We start from the raw sequence: 19,802 nt of genomic DNA on the forward strand, positions 1-19,802 counted from the left end.
CCCACGTTAAACATACCTAAAGACTGTTGTTGGTGGGTGTTTCCAGGGGATGAGCCAGTTGATTGATGGTGCCATCCATGATTGCCAGGTCATGCAGAAGTTCGTTTAGCGCCTGCAACTAGACTAGCCAACGCATTACACAGAACACTCTATCTCAAGATTGAGTGATTGAATCAACGGGATTCAAGGTTTCTCCCATTCTCGAGATGGTGGTTGTCCAGACCTTGGCCATGTCGTTTCAGATTCGAGGTTTGTTTAAGGCCAACCACTATGTGCGTCCCCCTCCACTGCAACATCAATTAAATAATGTCGGTGATACTTTATCTCCTCACTCGAAACTATCCTGTTTCGAGACCATAAGCCGATAGATCCCACATCACGGTAAACAGGGGAGTAAAAATTGATCAAGGGAGAGCAGTTTTGCAGAAATGCCCTGCATCCTGACTTGATTAACATATGCTAATAATGGCGGGCGACTATCAACCGAAAGCAAAAAAGTCCACGTATGCGAAATGCAGCTTATGGGGGGAACATTGAACAACAAGCTTTTAGGAGAGTGAGCTGATGGATAAGATGATGACGTAGGTGTACAGAGTACTGCGCAGTAGGTAGCTTGGTCTGAAAGCAAAGACGCTGCCTGAGCTCGCAAGCAAGATACAGACTTGTGAATTCGTCATTCCACATTTATAAATCCCTTGAGACGTACCGAAGCAAACAAACTTCGTCGGGGAGCACGACGCCAACTCGGCTCCTATGCAAGCCGAATAAATTGTGTCGTCGGCATTTTCATATTCTCTTTTGACGCTGTTGGGAATCAGAGTTCGGATCCCCCGCTTTCGAATTGAGTGACGATCTGTCTCTTGTAAACTCTCATTGACATTGGGATGCAATGCCATAAGTTGACTTACAGATCGTTTCCTTTGATGGACGTTGTAGACATTTACGGAATTTGATTGGTGTTATCGTATTGGCTGGCTGAATCATCAACGAACGTAAGCTGTGGAGCTATGCAATATACGAAATTGTTAAGGAGAGCATGTACGGAGTATGGATCAGCATAGCTGGACTTGAGTTAATAGAGCTTTGATAGCCTGGTCAATGCATTCGCAAAATAAAAGTAAACAAAAATGCAAGCCCTCATCCCTATTCATCGCCGTATCCCATCTTATCAGGTATCATGAGTGAGAAGAGACAAGAGACAGCTTGATGTTAGAGCTCCTCATATCCACTTACCAGAGGTTCGAGCAAATCGTTGCTGAATTCACTCGGCCAAGGACGTATTTCATTCGAAAACCAGAACAGGGAAGAGCCTAGAGAAAATAACAAAAAATCAACAATCGATCAACTCCTTTTCAAACAGGTGGAGGAAACAAGATATGGAGCCAAAGCTTATACTCCGTCAGCCGGTCCCTTGCATCTGGTTATTGACCAAGTTTGGTCAGGCCTAGGAGAATCTGTAGCCAATCAAACCGAACAATGGACTACAGAACAAAGGAGTTTGTCCAGTCTGGACAAAGACTGACGCCAGTATGCCTAAGTAACCTGACTTGACAGATGTAGAGAGACCATAGCCTGTGTTGGCCTGATCTGTTTAAGGGGTTTGCATTTCGCTTGTCATGAAAAGCCTATCAAAAGGAATTACCGAGTTTATAGCCTTTCTCACATCCTTACCATAAACTACCGTAAACCTGAGGCTGGCTGAAGCCTCTGACAGAGAGAGCTGGGAAACGCCAAATGGGTCCATTTGCTGGCCCAGCAGCGTCAGATCGAGTGAGAAGGGGTCAATTTGAAGCATATGATTGGCTGAGATTCGTGTGCAAAGTGCATGCATAAATACCTTTTCCTAAAGTACTCAAGTACCGGGTACAAGTCTAATTAAAACTTCCAGGGCAGATCAAGCCTAGCGAGCAAACTCGGGTTTCGTTTCCAGAGGAATGTGACCAAATTTACTGGGTGACCCCAGCGACCGGCTACTGAAAAGAGTTCCTTGACGTCTTGGATCTCATGTTGATTGATCTTATCAGACAATGGTGCAAGTTGGCAGTCTCTCTCTTTCAGTGATTCGTCGAATGAACGTCAAGTGCAGATACAATCGTAAAGAACAAGAACCATCAATATTATCACAATACCTTGGCCCAACAAAGATAGCTCCAGGACCTCGAGTCTACAAACAAAGAAGCCAAACAAAAGTTTCCAGCTCAGTTCAGCTTCTCCTCTCCTGTAAGTCGTTACCCGGCCGTAGTGGCACGAGCCCCTCACAGGGCATGTCTGCTTACACCATTTCAAGACCAAAGTACCCAGTACCTGATGACGGGCAACTGCAGTGTTAGTGCGTGCCACTAAGACCAGGTTAGTAGGCTCCAGCTCGCAAGGTACAGTACTCAACTGTAACGGTCCCTCGAGATTGCGTTTGCTTGCTCTGTTCTCTCCAACTTAACTTTGGATTCTTCATTCACGCACCCAAGCCACTTCAACCACCACTCACCACAATTCACTCCTTGACCATTACGACTCGATTTCTTGCCATTCGACGCACACACTTTCATCAAAGATCCGCCAATATTATTTCCCACTTTACACAACACATCGATCGATTCGACTTGTTAATTCAAATTTCACCGCGGTTGCCCCTAGCAGCAGAGCAGAGTAGAGCACAAGTGCGAGTGTAGAAGCATCATGTCTTCGCCGTGGAAGAAGCACCCAGAAGATGTCGTCGACAGTGTACTCAAGCGTGCAGAAGTGAGCAAGGTGAGTAACTTGATCCATTGACTTTTTACTATCAAAAATTCAATCTGTTCTTTTTAAATCCTGATGAGGCAAGCATTAACTGACATTTCCACTCTTTAAGATTGCACGACGTTTGCAAAACCGCCTCGCTCTCGCAAAATTCAAAACCAAGCATGGCTGGGAAGACCTCACACTCGACTCCATCGAGCCGAAAGTCGAAGAGGAGATGCGAAGGAAACGTCTGACCGAACCTACAGATGTCCTCTCCGACTCATCATCAAGCGCATCCGATCTCCCATATCCGTCCCGAGCCCTCATGAGCTCTCCCCTCAAAGCGCCCCTGTTCTCCGATGCGGTAGGCTCCAGCAACGGCAGCACGGGACACCGCAAGCGCACATACCTCGCCTCCTTTCACGATGTATCATCAAGTCCTAGCAAACGTTTCCGACTTTCCCCTACGGCACACAAGTCCTTTGGCAGTAATGGTGTATGGAAGAACTCGCATCAACTAACACGATCTTCTCCCCTCAAGCCCAGGCGGCAACAACACTTTACTACCTCAGGTGGACCCGATGTCTCCTTTTTCCAGCAGCGTCTGATGAGTCGTGAGCTCACATCACCCAATTTTGCTGCACCTTCCGATGACGATGAAGATCTTTTGCCCATCCACTCATTCAACCCTACCAATATCCGCTCGTCTCCTCCACGCACACCGCCTATGCGCACCAGGTCTGTTAGCAAGCGGAACAAGGGCGAGAACGGTGCAGGGACCAATGGCAAAACTGGTGAGGAGGGAGCAGATTTACTTCTCTATCTCGCTGCTTCGCCATCACCAGCTGTCAGAACTTCAACTCGAACACGAATGGAGCCCCCATCAACCCCTCCCCAGAAGAACAAGCAGATGGATCTACCTTCTTCAATGATGATGACGCCTGGTGGGGGTAACCTGTTCCCAACCACCCCCAGTCAAGCTTTCGACTTTGCCGAATTTGTCAATATCACACCCAGCCCAGCACAAAAGCCCTTTAAGACACCAATCTCAATCACGGCAACTAGGACACCCGTGAGCGGTACTCAAAGGCGACTCACGTTCGACTAAGCGTCTGAATGAAGGGTTGGGGAACCGGTGTGAATATGATCCGAGTTCTTTGTGGGCATGATACCATGATAGCACTTGTTGTGACACTCACGCATGCACTTTTTTTGTTTCACTATTTGGAATTGGCCTCGATTATCCGTGGCGTACAGTAACACTGTACGTGTCTGGGTTTCCCATTATTTGCGACGGCGTTATAGAATAAACGGCAATGGCATGAAAGAAGGTCTTTCAAGGGAGGTTATCGAAGACCACGTCTCGTACCAAGCGAGACCAGGAGGGCAGTTTTTCTTTTACCCAGCGGCTGATTTCTTTTATCTTGTTTGAGTTCAAGAATTGTTAAAACAGATTACATTATGGGCCGGTTCAGGAGAAAAGGGGGCACAGCCTGGAAGGATTGATGGAACGGCTTATGGACAATGTGACTATCATCTTATTTTACTACTAGTACCTATCTAACTATTTCGAGTTCAAAAATTTACATTTTTACTGAGTCGATCATACGACTGTAAATGCCTGTATGTGGGACGAAAACGAGTGAGGGAAAACCCCTTCTCCTCCCCACAAGGAAGGGTAGGTCATCACATAAAAACCGTGTACAAGCGCGCGTGCGACGGGCAATTTACGCGCGAAAGAGCTGGCGCGTAGCCATATCGTGTCTGTTTCGCGCTTCCGAGACCCCATTTTTGACCATCTAGGGCCAATCACTAGACGAAATGCTACAAGTGTAAGTTTTGAGTCTGATGTCATGAACCCCCGAGGGATGGATAAAGCGTGTTATTTGGTTGGATGGACTGCATCATGTGGGTTGTTGAGGGGTTCAACACTACTTTCGAGACATGTACTCGATTAAGAGGCTCAATAATGGCTGCCAAAACCTGCCAGAGTGTGGAAGCACCACCTATTTGATGCATTACTAACATCCACACACATTTGAACACCACTACGCCTGTAATCTCATCACGAAGTGTCAATCATGAGCGTCTTTCACATTCACGTCCAGAGATACAATGACACGAACAGCACATTGTATTAATAGTGGTATAAACCTAAAGTCTCGGCGGAGCATAGCAAGCTTTTCTGATTTTGACTCTAGCGACATCTCACGCAGCGTGCGTTCTTCTAAAGAAAAAGAAGGAGAAAAGCCTAGTTCTGTGGTATCATAAGCATAAACGCTGACATCAAACATCAACACCATCTATCCATCTTCTATTTTAAACTCCCCCCCAAGTCTTACAGCGAGCCAATGAGTATCCCAGGAGAACCACTATGTTGGTCCTCCGCCGAGAGGAACGAAGTGAATTTCCGTGTCCCTGCCATGAGGGTTCACATCGCCTGGCCGGTTTGTCGCCTCAGGATATTGCCGTCGCTCTCACTTCGGGAGTGTCGGGGTGAGGGGGGATATTCAGATCCATCGTATCGGCCATAGATACTGGGTACACGAGGTTGAGGGGGCACAGGAGGCCACTCGCTAACATCGCTCACTCCACTGGTATATCGTGAAGTGTAACTCTCTGCCCGAGAGTGCCTGACAGTCTGGCGGTTCGTGCTATAGAAGGAGCTGGCGGCAGTATAGCGTGGCATATTTTGAATGTGCCCCATGCTAGACATGTGTCGGCCATCGAGCTCCAAGTCGAAGGGGTTCGAGTGAACGTTGCCGCGCCAAACTTCCTGTGGCCTAAGCCTCACGCCGTCACCTGTTGATTGAGGTGTAAGGTTGCGTGACATGGTCGGGCCTTGCCTCTGATCGACTGGCTCTATATAGGCCATCGGTGGCGGTTGCATATGGTCAGGAGACAGGCTGGAACCCTCGTCGGCAAACGGGTTATCCAAAGAATGAGGCCGAGCAGGGGCAAGTGGGGGTGGCACAAGAGAACCGTGAGGCAAGACGCTACCGCGACCATGTGAGTCCCCACGAGACGCAGCAGGAATGGTGTTGTTATCAGAGAACGGGTTAGGGCTAGGAGTTCGCCTTCCATCATAACCATCGTCCGGCACAGGTGGGGCTGCTGCGAGGTCCACGACGCTTGATTCTTCAATAAGTCGTGACCACCATCCCTGTTGTTGTCCAGGAGCTGCGCTCCCTCGGCTAGGGGCGCGGTTTGTAGACGCGCTGTGACTTTCAGCGCCGAACTGAGAGTTTCCTCGGCTCATGTCGACATGAGAAGAGCTCATGGACTGTCGGAAACGCTGACCAATCTTCTTAGCATTGGCGCTCATAGCAGCAGCGACTTTGACAGAGCGAGGCGTTGGACCGAGCGAATGATTGTCGATTTCGTACTTCTCCTTACCTGATCCGCCTTGAGGAAAATCGAGCGGGGTGAGAAGAGTGCTCCTTCGACGCTGCTGTCTCCGTCTCCTGATGAGCCAAAAGATGACAAGCGCGAGGAAAGACAATCCCACGATGGAACCGACAATACTGCCTACAACGACTGGAGTTGGGCCTGCATTGTCGGAGTCCTTTTTGACAGCTGAATCAGGACTTTCGGTCTTCGAGGCATGATCGCTTCCAGCAGTGGCACCGAGGCCAATAGTCGTAAGCCCTCCGTCGGCTAGAGTCGCTGTACTAAGTGCCGGCGCAGCCCCGTCAGCGCCCGTCTCACCATCATCGAAAACGAAACTATCAGATGCTTCAGTAGTCTCAGTAGCGGAAGAAGCAGTTCTGGTTCCAGATCGGGTTTGGAGGGTCGTTGACCGAGACGGAGGGCCAGTGAAGGTGAAGGATGCAGTATCAAAAAGGAGAAACTCCGAAGTAGATGTCGAAGACGAGGACAAGGACAAGGACGATGAGGACTCAGTCTCGATTATGAGTCGAGCATTTTCTGGAGTATCCTTAGGCGCCTGAACAGGCGCCGTTACAGGGTCTGGTCCATCGATTAATCGGGCATCCTGTGGTGTCTCCTGAGGTGCCGGTGGCGTCGTTGTCTGGACAGGTGTTGTCACTGGATCCGGTCCATCTATCAATCGAGCATCTTCTGGTGTTCCCTTAGGCAGCTCTCCAGTGGTTTGCTGAACAGGTGCCGTCACCGGGTCAGGACCACTAACCGCTGGGGGTTCTTGGGGCGTTTCCTGCGGGGGTGGTTGAGAAGTTGGCTGAGCAATGGGTTCGATGGGGACTGTCGTCTTCTCGTTCAGATTTGCGTCACTAGTTTCAGGCGTTGCCTCTCGTCCTGCTGCAGGCACAGTTGTTGGAACGGGCTGGGCCTCTTGCGTTGTAGGTACAATCAATGATGCAAACACTGGGGTATCTACAGCAGGATCCGCTGCGGGAACAGGTGTCAGGTCTGCAACGGGCGCAGTTGAAGCCGGCGGTAATTCAACACTGTCAGTGTTCTCTGTAATGTTGGCTGGGACATGATATGTAACCACTATGGTGGTAGGCTCGGGGATGACCACATAGCGAGACTCCATCTTCGTCTGAGTGATCACCACGGGTGCTCGTTCTTCGAGCAAGTGTGTATTGTTGGTATCGTCTCGTGGTATGCCGGCATACTGTCTTCCAAATAAAAAACTGAACAAAGCCCGTGTTCGAAGGGCTAACATCCTCAACCAGAAACGTTCGCGATGCCAGTCGCCGTTAGTGAGAGCTGGAGTTGGAGCCTGGCCCAACCGTGAACAGAGGTAAAAATTCTGATAAATGAGCAAAAGCTTAACATAGGGCCCCTGTGGCCATCTACTTTTTGGCAATATGCATGTAGATGGATGACCCAGTCACCTTGCGAATGTGATGAAGGTAAGAGAATGTAGATATCACGGCCAACTACCGTGATGAGAAACGAGAATGAGTGAATGATGGTACAAGAGAATGTAGAGGGCGCAAAACAAGGAAAGACACCAAGAGAAACAGAAACAGAGAAGGAAAGGAAGGCAAGACAGAAAGTGTGAGAGAGAATGAAACGACAATATGACTGCCCCGAGTGGGAGGGTGGTCAACCTAACATCAAGGTACCGAGCTGACATCCCATGAACTCCCTTTACCTTTTACTAGCGTTTTAGCTGTTTCCAGATACAACTGACATTATCAGTCCAAGTGCGGACCACGGTAGACATGGGTTCGTCGTAGCTAGGAGCAATACCCTGTCCTGCGACAGATCTGAAGCACGACAGCCTCCCCACGTTGTCTGGGCTTCACTACCTACCTGACTAGTCAGGTCCTACCGTCCTAGCTAGCTAGTATTGGATCCGAGGAGCAAACAAAAGATCCGATGGGAGCAACATAAACAAGGTTGATATCCCAGGCTTCTGGGACGCCTTGGCTCTCTTGGCTTGCGTGGACTTGTGTGATGTTTGCATTTGCGTTTGTCACGAGGTTCCAGGCAGGTGTTTCCCCGTCGGTATGACATCCAAGCTCCAGGTAGAGTGGAAGCTGGTCGGAATAATTAGAAGGATGGATGTCACCCACATGCGACATCATTCCGTTTATTTTTTTGGCTTCTTTTTGTTTCTGTTTCTTGATCGCTTTAACGCCGTAATTAAAAAATGAAAAACGAAAAATGAAAAAAAAGTCTCGGCAACATGGGCGGCATCGAATCGCGATGGTGTTGATGCATAGTCCGCGTATAATACAGAATGCTGTTGATGGAAAAAGAAGTCCCGAAGCAAATTTAGGTGAGTGAGCCTCAGCAAGATGAATTTCAGGTGGGGATTGATCCAGATTCCAGCCCGAGGCTGGCCTGGTCAATCATCTTGGCAGGAGCAGTAAGTATAAGTTATTCTGGTTAGTGCCCGAGCGCTACTAATACCTGTACCTGGCCACCTGAGACACCTGAACATCCACCACCGTTTCTCCCTATGGCCCTGCCCGTTGTGGCCCTTCCCGCCAGCAAACGCGCCGAGCCCGGTACATCACGCCTAAAGTTAGCCAAAGACCCCACTGCTAGAACGTGGAAGACAAGGCACGGCAAAATATCCCACGAAACAAAGCTCGCTTTACTCCGTAGAACAAAATGAGAGACAGACTTGGAAATTTCATCCTCCTGAGAATTATTGGGCTAGCAGCTAATCAATGAACGTGCATAGTACCTGCATAATGTACCTGAAAGGTGTCTCCTTTGGGATGATGCCGGCACTAGTTCCAAAGTCATAGTTAACAGAGCTATCACACACAAACAGCTCCTCGACACCATCACACACACAGGAAACCAAACAAATCAGCCCAACAGCTCAGCGTTGGGAAACATAACAGGGTTAGATCGCCAGATAGATTAGGCTGGTAAGCAGAAAACAGCTGGTTCAATCCTTCTTTATGCACTATCAATCCCATGTGCCATCTACGTTGAATACTATGTTGTACTTCAAACCTCCCTCTCCCAAGATCCTTGCTTGGATCAGTTCATCCGCTCAGGCATCCCTTGACTTACCGCTCCTTGACCCATGTTCCGGGCCACAGTCGCCCACATTCCTGGCTTTCTTCGCCTCGAGCCTGACTCGGACTGCCACCGTTTCTCGTACATACCTAAATCTGTCTGTGCCTCTGTTAGCGACGCCTTTCGATTACCGAAATAGAACCTCTGTCCGTAATGTTGAGTTCCGCTGAGTAACCAGCATGGGACGGAATAAAGTTGATGGCGTGCGAAGACGCTAAAGCTTTTGATACCGTAACCTTAAACATGGATATCCTTCAATACAGGGATCCAATGGTCTTGAGAAAGAATTGTGAGTTTTACCAGTCTGTTAGGAGCTTTCCAGGTTGTCGGGTAAGTTGTTGAGACGAATGAGACTACAATGAGAGTTTGAGTATGAACACATCCTAAAGAGTTCCATGTAATTCCCACATACTTCGTTTGCGAGATTAGATGCTGATTTAAGAACATCGTGAAACACCAGGGTTGAGCTTATGATTAGACTTAACCAATGCTACGTTTAAACAATATAGTTAAATCTCCATGTAATCATTTGGGATGAGAACATTATTCAGCTGCGTTCAAAGTTGGAAGACGAACTTCCTATACTCTTTTCACCATTGAACATGTATACCTGATAACATCACAATCTCTGATTTACAAGTTCCCAGAAATGGCATACAGATTCCTTTCTCAACCGCCCATGTAAGTAGCTTTGCTGAGACCCAACTTGAAGATAAATATTAAGTGAGTGGCAAAACTATTCCTACCTAGCATAATGTATTTTGTGTCTATCCTTTAGGCTAGATATAATACGAGGCATCATCATATCCATATATTAGTAAACCCCGAGATCTTCTTTCATGATCGCTTAGTTCTGGATCAAATTTGCCAGTGTGGAAGGGCTCGCGTTACACATCAGTTGCATCATCTAGAATGAATTATATGCCAGGCACTCAGACCCCCATCCCCAGCATAATAAACAAATTTCTGTAGTCACCACCCGGAGAGAACTTTGAACTCAGATTAGAGAACGTGTTGAACGAGTGAACTCAGTAAATCACATGTTGTGGTCTAGGGTATGTCGGTTTATAAGGAGTTCATCATTCTTTGCTATGGTTTCTGAACTGGCTTTGGTGAATATTGAATACCTACCTAAGTAGGTAAAGAAGTTTAATGCTGTTTATAAACGGTGGCTTTTCTCTTGGCTTCTTCTTGGCAAAGGGGGAAACCGGGGGCGTGAGATATCTCACATCGGCATCTTTCCATTATTTCATCAGGTCTTGTTATAAATAAAGCATCCATGTTAGGTTTGTAGCACCAGCACAATTCCAGCACTTCCATTGGCATTCTCTGACAAGATTAGGAAGTGACATGAAGCAACTTCTTAGAAGCTCACTCGCTCTCGTCGTGTCTCTCAAACATCTATTACCAATGAGAACTGGCCGGTCTTGCATGAAGCATGAATTCACATGGTGATGCATTGAAGACAGTCGACAGCTGACCAATCGCGGAAATAGGGGTCCATTTGCCGGGTAAAGGCGGTGGTGGCTTCGGACCAGGCACCACAAACTCACTCCTATCATGGATCAAGAACATCGACATGACCTCCTACCTACCTAAACAAGACAACTGATGTCCTCTTCTCATGTCGCTTCAGCAGGAGATAATTAGTCCCTCAGAAGGTAGAGCCTGTGGTTGGCTCTCTTGTTAGGCATTGAAATAACCCCACGGCTGCTCCCGCGTGGACCGAGCCGATCTTGGCACTGACCAACACCTCGCTCGACTCAACCTCAGTCACCGAAACTTTTGAGGCTTCATCTTTCAACGCACTTTGTCTTTTCCACGCCAGAGGCTCAATTTTATTGTCTGGCCGAGTCTCCGTTAACGCTGCCCATTTCATAGCTGTTGGCTACCTACCTAGCGTATCGCTTTTGGATCTCTCTTGAAAAGTCTTATCGTTTATAGTTATCCCCCGTCAGAGTTCATCGTCTCCGTCAGCTTTCCTCATCGACAGCCAGGCTGTCTTGAGACCCTCACTCACCTCTGCGTATCCAATCAACATCTAGCTACCGTATGTGCTCTGTGCTATGTCACACCTTGCCGGACTAAAGCTGACGTCGTCTTCTCTTTAGCATAGCACCCCATAGCATAGCTAGCTTTCATCCATAGCCTAAGCATTCTATCTCGCGGTACCTTACATTGTTAGTTGCGCCACTACAAGCGCTTCAGCTGCCATGTTTGGAAACTTCACCTCCTTCGGTAAGCTAGTCTTCTCTCCGTCCGCCTCCCATCACACTTGAACCTCATCCTCCCTACCCATTGTGATCCTCATGAACATCTGAGCCTCACAAAACACCTCATTAACCCCCTCACTTCGATTCCCTGTCTATGTCGTCTCCCCCTCCCCCACAATTCTGTCACCTTGCGACCTGCCTCTCCACCTTGATAGACCCTGGCTAAACTTTGTCTTCTTCAGCCGGCATTCCGGCCAAGAGCAAGGTTGATCCTAAGGACGTACCGCCTCCTACGCCAGTAGCCCTTCCTCGCTTTCAACCTTTTGCTCAGGACGACGATACCATCGATGAATCGTCTGAGCTATCTACTCTTCTCCGTAATACTGGAAGATCAACTGCCGCTCTCGGTCCTTCGGGTTTCTCTGCCATTGGTCTTAATCTGAACCTCGATGTCAAGTCCACAGACCTGATTCCTGACCCTTCATTCATCCCGGATTTCGATAGTTGGGACAAACTGTCGTCAGACGAAGCCCAAGAGAAGAATCAGTCCACCCGTCACCTCTTAAGAAACGGCAACCTCTCTCCAGGCTGCCATGTATACCTGGAACGCAAGAAGGAATTGTCGAATGCCAATGAAGACGCCTTTCGGACAGTCAGAAGGCTTCCAGCCCCCAAAGGAAAGACACAGGCTCGTTTAGGGAATGCCTATGAGTTTTTCCGTTGCCTTGAAGCCTTTACCTCTTTTTGGGATGACCCAACTCAGCCATTACCGCTTCCTCCTTCCCCTGAGGCTTCTCCAGAAGTTACTTCATCTGGTGATGCCGCAAACTCGGGGGACGCAAAACCTGCGAGTCCCAAGCCAGATGAGAGCGCAAACTTCTTCAGAACCAGCGCTGGATCGTCTATGCCACTAGAATATCGCAATAACCTGATGACATCATTCATCAAACTTGTTGCTTATGACTTTGGGTGCAACGTCTCGCCTTCTCGAACCGAACCACGACTTCACTTCAGTTCACCCCAAGGATCTGGTTCTCGCAAATCTTTTTGCCCCTCAGGCTGCCTTTTCATATTTCAAAGTCCCACAACCCGTGAAGCCGCTCGTGCAGGTGTGGTCCACGGGCCTGTCGCCGCTGTCAGTGCCAGAGGTACAACTGACTTCACCCAGCCTGATCCTGAAACTGCACAGTCACTCGACCTCGCTCGAGAGATCGTAGCAGCTCTAATTACAGCGCAGCATCGCGCACGTGAAGGAAAGACTGAGAAGCGATTTGGGGAGGGAGAATGGTGGACGACCAAGAAGCGCTGGGGAGGCGGTCCTGGAGGGCCCATAGGACGCGAGGTCGAAAAGGACCTGGTACAAGGCGACAAGGACGCGAAACCCAGTGACGATAACGGTCTTCCCATGCCAATTGCTAAGAAACCTCGCAAAAACATGAGTATCTACGACAACTATCGCATGATTCGGCCTCCATCATCGACTTGGGACAAGAAGGCTCAATACGAAGCCATTGGGAGGCGTAAGGGGGCCGACTACGATGATATCTTTGTAGTGAGCTCGCTCTTTCACCATATCTCGGTCATCCGTGTCAGAGTACCCAATCGGCTACTTGATGCTCTGGAAGGGGCACGGGAGCCAGATGCATCCAGGCGAAGTTGGGGTAAGGTTGAGGCTTGGAGGAGCCCCTGGTACGATTTATTTGATACCATACAACGACTAGCAGCTATGAAACTAGTGTGGGCGATGATGGCTTACCAGATGAGAAAAGATGTTGTGTCTGATGGGGACGTTGCTATGACCAATGCCTAAGCTTATTTTGAGGTGGGCCATGGGTTTGGGGAAACCTCATTCTTGCTTGCATTAGTATATTGGATCTCAGCATGAGAAGTCAGCGCAAGGTTCAGGAAAGACTAAGACGGCATAGTTGCCTGGTTGGTTGATCACACGCATACATAGGGTATCCATACATAACATGCATTAACCAGGGTCACATTCCTGTCTCCGGTTCCGATTAGCTTGGTTTTTCCTATCGATCAGATACCCTTGAGGAGGAGGGTTACAATGAGGCGGCAGCTGAGACTGGGACTTTTATGACCTGCAGGTGATGCTGCATGGAATTACCTGATAGGTAACTCTGGCTATGCCTTGTAATCGTCGTCACGCCATTAGGAATTCGAGCAATGGAGGCTGAACTAGAAGTCTCACGATGCTGGTACACACTCACTCACGATGCTACACACAAATTCCATGAACCATATGCTCGGGTCTAGGAAAATGATTCAGGGAACATGAAAACGGGGTGCTTGGGTAACCTCGTGCAAGGCATGGGTATTGACATTGCCTTCGGGTCTCTTGAAGCTGGCATGAGAGGGCATTGCATAGTGTTTCTGCGGGGTAGAGAGGGATCAGAGAACTTGAGACATGTCGAGCATGCCACGATACAGATCGAAGCTGAGGGAGACGCGGAGTATAGCTTCCTGTAGCGTTCCGTATCAACGGGTGAGCTAGCAGGCTAATTAACGAAATCACCCTATGTTGTCTTAGATATCAAGCGAATGTGGATATGTGTTGGTGTCGGTGTTTGTGGCTGCATGGAAAGGCTGAAGCTATCTTATTTAGGACGGAGACCCGCGTGGCATAGTCGAGCCTAGTGACGGAGTACGTTTCTCGTTTGGTTTTCAACTTCGGGAGGCTTGTAACTTGGGCTTTTGGGGCTTTTGGGGCTCTGAGGCTTTTAGTTTGAGCCTGCCGGACATGATACGGAAAAGAGAAGGGTGTGTCGGTTGAGTATGTGGCATGAGTGTGTAGAGTTCTTAGGAGACTCCGAGAAACTATGTCATGGTACATGTGCTTTGCTGCAGTAATCGGAGTGCTGTACCGACAATTTGATTGACACGCCGAGAGCGCAAGAGATATGTACCGTCATCAAATCAGGCCTAGCCTAATGGTAACCTAACGGTCCATATCCTGTCCTCCGTGATAACCTAAGGTAAGCTGAGGCCCTTGTCACAGCCACGAGAATGCAACTGAACAAGACCCTAAAAACCGTTCATCCAAGTGGCCCGAGCTCCTCAAGCCAATTCCCCGCTCAGCTCCAGGTGGCGGAGCAGCAACGTCCGTCATTGGCCCACTCAGCCCTGGTTCAGCTCTCGGTATGTCCGTCTGCTAAACCGTTACGGGATGATCTTCGTGCCGTAGACGGGGGGGCTATCGGGTAATTTCAGCCATTTTTTCTTCTTCTGTCTTTTTACCCAAAGGTGCATGATCGTGAATTTGTTGTCGTTCCCTTGCTTGGACGATTGGGAAAGCCCCTATTGGCTGTTTGTACAGTACCTATGCCCTGTCTTGTATCGTTCGGCTAGTGGTTGGTGGAAGTTATGATGGCTTCGGACATGGCTGATGAATACCATTATCTCTTGGGTGTTACTTTTTTTTTGAGCGTCTGTATACTCCGTAGTCTCTTGGAAATACATAGTAAAGTGCTTATAAGTAAAGTGGTTCAGTCTATTGATGCAGTTGCTCACTTGACGTTAAGAACCCCCTGCTCCGGGCCTGCATCGGTGATCGCCGTTGCACCGGCCTCGGGAAGCGGGTGCGGAACGCCGCCTCAGCCTGACAGGGGCCGAATGCCAGAGTCCGGTCTTTATGACGTTTGAAGCCTTTGGCATCTCGAGACATCAATTGGCTAACGTGCAAAGTTACAGATTCAGCGCGCCTAGGAACTCAATCTTAGGGTGATTGACAGGTGAGCATGGGGGGCGTCGATCATTGTTAGGCACACGTCCTACCCTAAGCTTGACCACGTTTTTGAGACTCGTTATGAATATGGTGTTTTGTCCGATATCACATACCCGTCTGTGGTTCCCCGATGTGACATTTGAGACGTCTCAGCGAAAACGCTTGGCTTTGATGGAGACTCAAAGCCACGATAGCGCAGATATGTCGCAGATGGTCTCTACGTTCAGTGATCGAAGGGTATTTCACACATGGCGCAGGTCTCGACCGTGAAGAGTCCTATGCCACCAACAGACAAAATATCATATGAATCTGGCGAACCGACAAAGGAAAAAGAGCCGCAACATTGTAAATCACAATGGCTGGTATCTCATAACTATCAAGCAACGCGGAAGGTAAGATAGTCACAGGGAGAGGCACGAAAACTTAGGACCTTTATCCCAAGTGATAAAAAAGACTTAGGCAATTTAGCCTATGCTTAGGGGAGTCTCTACTGAGTTTATTTTGGCATCCTCTTCTCGAGTCTCATGTTTTCTTGCTCCCTGAGAAGTCAGTCATGAATTATTACATGGGCCAAGAAACACCACGACACGTAACGAGAGACTTGGTTGAGGTCCGATGAGACGACAAACAGGGCATGACAAGGCCAGAGCCCAGACACTCGGCAAATTGAAGCTGGGGCCCAGTCAGTCGGGTCGGAGACTAGGCAGTTAGCACTGTAGTGTAAGTATGAGATCCCTGCAGAAGCACAGCCTAAATTTGATCAAAGAAAAGAGTCTTTGGATGGGTACAATTAGAATAACTACTATCAATGACGGTGGACGAACAGAGCGATAGTTCCAAGATAGGCAGCCTGAAGAGAACAGATAGAGAATGGTAAAGGCAGTGTAAGGAGTATTTCCCAAATAGAGACGGTGTGATGTGAAATATTGCCAAGTCGGACGCATCTCGTGCTGTAGCGCAGTCGAACATCTCCGTAGTGGTCGTTGAGCTAACACCAGCGATTTCCATTGTCGGCCATGTTTCCCCTTTGGGCCTCTTCTGGCGCTGAGCCTCCATTACCGAGCTGTCAAGACAACAAGAGTTGCATCACAGGACATGAGAGCAAGCAATAGCTTCAAAGACAAATAGACATAGTCGAGTTACACTAAAGCTAGTTGAATCTATTCTCAGAGCTTGGATATACGATTTAAGAAGATGCTATATCCCCTCAACTGTTATTGCTTCTCCCCAGTCAGCTTCAGGTTCAATCCCCTCTAGCCACCTCATTCAAGACGCCAACAGCACTGGTTGCACTATAAGGGTCCTGGTACCTATTCCCCCCACATCACGGGCACCTACGATAGCCCCAGAAAGTTCCAGTCGAGCTGGGTCCCTTAAACACGGCATTTCTCAGCAACGACCATTAATCGATCAATCGTCTTAGACTCAGAGGCGAAATACCCATCATAGGCGCAACTGCCGCGATTGTCTAAAACATCAACCACAGAATCAACCATCAAATTGCCCTGGTCGGCCGCTGTATACCTAATCAATCACCCATCTTCTCTCTACGCCCTACACACACCCCCCCCTGTCCTCGACACCTCAAGGCTTGCGAGACCTTGACCTTGACCTTGAACCTCTCTCATTGCTTTTCTTGTCGCTCTCATCTACGATTTTTATTCCCTTTCTTCTTCCTAAGCGCCTGACTCACTGGTTTATATCATCTCGTCTCCCGCCATCCAACATCAGACAAGAACATATCGACATCTTCTCTTCTCCTCAGCTCTTCTCTTCCTTTAGGTACTCTCTGAAGGTGCTTCCCCCGCCTTCAGCTTCCATAGACCAAACGCCCCGTGCACAGCTACCAGCTCTGGAACCAATCCCATCGAAGAACCATCCAATCCCGACCCCCGGCCTTCAAAGAACCCTTAGATCAATCAATCAATCAAAGTCGAGTACCCGAGCGAACGAGCGTAAAGAACGAACGCCTTCTTCTCGCCTCTTTTTTTGCCCCGCGTGAGCATCCCATCAGCATCAGCATTCATCAGCACAGCATCAATCAGCAGCATTGGCCCATACTCTCGAGCACTTGACCGTCCCACGCGCTTTTACTAAAGTACATCGTCATCGCGCCCAGCTTCGCCCCAGAACTAGGTACATTTTTTACATGCGCTATCCTGTCTGATCTGTCTTGGCGCCGAGCCCGAGTTTCCCAGGCCCAGCCCAGCCAGGCTTGCTTTCTTCTTCATCTTTTCTTACCTGCATTTCTCTCGACCGACTCGACATCTTCTCTCCAACATCATCAGCAAAGTCCAGATACGACCGATATACTGAGCCGCTGCTCTACCTAACCACTTCAACCCCAAACAACACCGAAACCGCCCCGTCATGTCGGGATATCCGGGTTACAATTCTGGCCGCTACGGCCCACCGCAACCCCAATACCATCAGCAGCCTCAGGGCAATTATTACCCGTACGACTCCCCCCCCAAAACACGAACATCATTTGATACGCGTCCCCCGCATTTCCCATGCGCCCGTCGATCGCTTATGCTATTGCCTGACGAACTATTCGTCATCATGGACTTCATAACTAACAATATCTTCACTTCTATAGACCCCAACCTTCATACGGCGGTGGCTACCCGCAGGGCCAGCCTTCTCCTCAGCCGCCGTTTGGTTACCAACAACAGCCTCCCCAACAGCAGTACTACTCAGCGCCTCCTCCTCCTCAGCAGCAGCAGCAGCAGTACGGTGGCCACTACCAACAAGGACCTCCTCAACCTAATTACGGCTCGCGACCTGGTGGTATGTTATAGACAATGCGCTCCTCGACCGACTTGTACAGTACCAGCTAACTCTAACCAGGCGGCCCCGCTCCTCCTCCTACAGCACCTCAGCAATTCGGTCATGGCGCTCCCAATAGCTACAACTTCAGATACTCGAACTGCACCGGCAGGAGAAAAGCTCTTCTCATTGGAATCAACTACTTCAATCAGCGCGGTCAGCTCCGCGGCTGCATCAACGATGTTCGCAACATGACTGCTTATCTTTCCGAGCACTTTGGCTATAAGCGTGAGGATATGGTGATCCTTACCGATGATCAGCAGAACCCCATGAGCCAGCCAACCAAACAAAACATTCTTCGAGCTATGCATTGGCTAGTAAAAGATGCTCGACCTAACGATTCTTTATTCTTTCATTACTCAGGTACGAATGATGCTTTCGATCGCTGAGCACCCCCAAGCTCCAAAACCTTTACTAACTGTCACAGGTCATGGTGGACAAACAAAGGATCTTGATGGCGACGAAGACGATGGCTACGACGAAGTTATTTACCCGGTTGACTTCAGACAGACTGGCCATATCACCGACGACGAGATGCACCGCATCATGGTTCGCCCCCTACAAGCTGGTGTTCGCCTGACAGCAATCTTCGATTCGTGTCACTCTGGTACCGCCCTCGATCTGCCCTACATTTACTCCACGCAAGGCATTCTCAAGGAGCCCAATCTGGCCAAGGAAGCAGGACAAGGTCTGCTTGGTGTTATCTCCTCATACAGCCAGGGCGATCTTGGAGGCGTGGCCAGCAATATTTTCGGCTTTATCAAGAAAGCTGCCAATGGCGACGAGGTTCGCGAGCGCAACTTGAGGACAAAGACCTCTCCAGCCGACGTTATCATGTGGTCCGGCAGCAAAGACGATCAAACTTCGTGGGTACCCCTATTCCCTCAGTATTACCCTTGTTACCAGATGATCCCAGCTTAATTGTTTGGCTTTCACTTCTTCATTTTTGTTATTGGGACAGGTTCCTCAATTAGGCATGTTAGCATGGCGCAAGTCGTTTTGGCTTTAACAATTTGTTGTATCTAACTTGAATAACTATCTTCCGAGCCTGCTCCAGATGCCAGATATGGTCTCTTAAAGAGTCTGTATTTGCGCATTTGGGGCGACGAGCTGCGTTGGATCGGTGGAGATTTTGCCTTTACCCCTACACGACACAGCTTGGTTGAAGCAATTCGCTAACATATGTTTTCTATAGTGCCGATGCAACTATCGCCTCCCAAGCTACCGGTGCTATGTCTTGGGCCTTCGTCACCGCGCTCAAGAAGAGTCCTCAGCAGAGCTACGTTCAGCTTCTGAACAGCATCCGTGACGAGCTCGCAACACGATATACCCAGAAGCCTCAGCTGTCGTGTAGTCACCCCCTTGGTAAGTCGAACTAGCTATCTCCAACCTCGATAGTTAGATACTAACAAGTACAGACACAAACCTACTATTCGTCATGTAATGTATATAAATCATGACCGCCGTGCCTCAAACTTGGAGTTGGAAATCCCCGAATCTACTGAAGATTCTGCTGCAATTGTGTTAGAAGAAACGTCAAGAGTTGGAAGCTGGCCGGAATAGGGGGAGGTTCCCCCCCTTTTTTTTGATTTTTTTTTGTTGAAAACGAGTATCATAGTACCATTGGATGGCATTGCAATGGGAGGCTGTCTGAAAGGGGTTGTACTTGAACCTTGACGTCTTGATAACTGACTGTGTCGGAGAACTCAAACATAAAGCGGATGATAAGAAGTGTAGTCAATCAAAATGCTCTTGATTTGATGCCCGTAGCGCCTAGCCTCTTTGTGATGTAACAAACATACTGCTGCTTCGATCGTCAAATTCCTATTTCT

The 19,802-nt window shown here is 48.8% G+C and overlaps 4 protein-coding genes across 4 annotated transcripts; 3 read left to right on the forward strand and 1 right to left on the reverse strand.

The window, feature by feature from the left end:
• Nucleotides 1–2,676: 2,676 nt before the first annotated feature.
• On the forward strand, nt 2,677–3,826 carry FPRO_06316 (uncharacterized protein; the record flags this gene model as incomplete). Its single annotated transcript, XM_031228784.1, has 2 exons — nt 2,677–2,748; nt 2,849–3,826. The coding sequence occupies 2 exons, from the start codon at nt 2,677–2,679 to the stop codon at nt 3,824–3,826; spliced, it is 1,050 nt and encodes a 349-aa protein (XP_031079086.1).
• Nucleotides 3,827–5,149: 1,323 nt separating this feature from the next.
• On the reverse strand, nt 5,150–7,234 carry FPRO_06315 (uncharacterized protein; the record flags this gene model as incomplete). Its single annotated transcript, XM_031228785.1, has 1 exon — nt 5,150–7,234. One exon carries the CDS (start codon nt 7,232–7,234, stop codon nt 5,150–5,152), a length of 2,085 nt encoding a protein of 694 aa, XP_031079087.1.
• Nucleotides 7,235–11,402: 4,168 nt separating this feature from the next.
• Nucleotides 11,403–13,212, forward strand: FPRO_06314 (uncharacterized protein; the record flags this gene model as incomplete). The annotated part of the gene is made up of 2 exons (XM_031228786.1): nt 11,403–11,427; nt 11,645–13,212. The coding sequence occupies 2 exons, from the start codon at nt 11,403–11,405 to the stop codon at nt 13,210–13,212; spliced, it is 1,593 nt and encodes a 530-aa protein (XP_031079088.1).
• A 4,299-nt stretch (nt 13,213–17,511) lies between these two features.
• On the forward strand, nt 17,512–19,414 carry FPRO_06313 (putative caspase; the record flags this gene model as incomplete). The annotated part of the gene is made up of 6 exons (XM_031228787.1): nt 17,512–17,597; nt 17,741–17,931; nt 17,992–18,333; nt 18,398–18,836; nt 19,166–19,335; nt 19,389–19,414. 6 exons carry the CDS (start codon nt 17,512–17,514, stop codon nt 19,412–19,414), a joined length of 1,254 nt encoding a protein of 417 aa, XP_031079089.1.
• Nucleotides 19,415–19,802: the final 388 nt, after the last annotated feature.

This window comes from Fusarium proliferatum (assembly GCF_900067095.1).
Source record: "Fusarium proliferatum ET1 genome assembly, contig: FPRO_scaffold003, whole genome shotgun sequence".
NCBI lineage: Eukaryota > Fungi > Ascomycota > Sordariomycetes > Hypocreales > Nectriaceae > Fusarium > Fusarium proliferatum.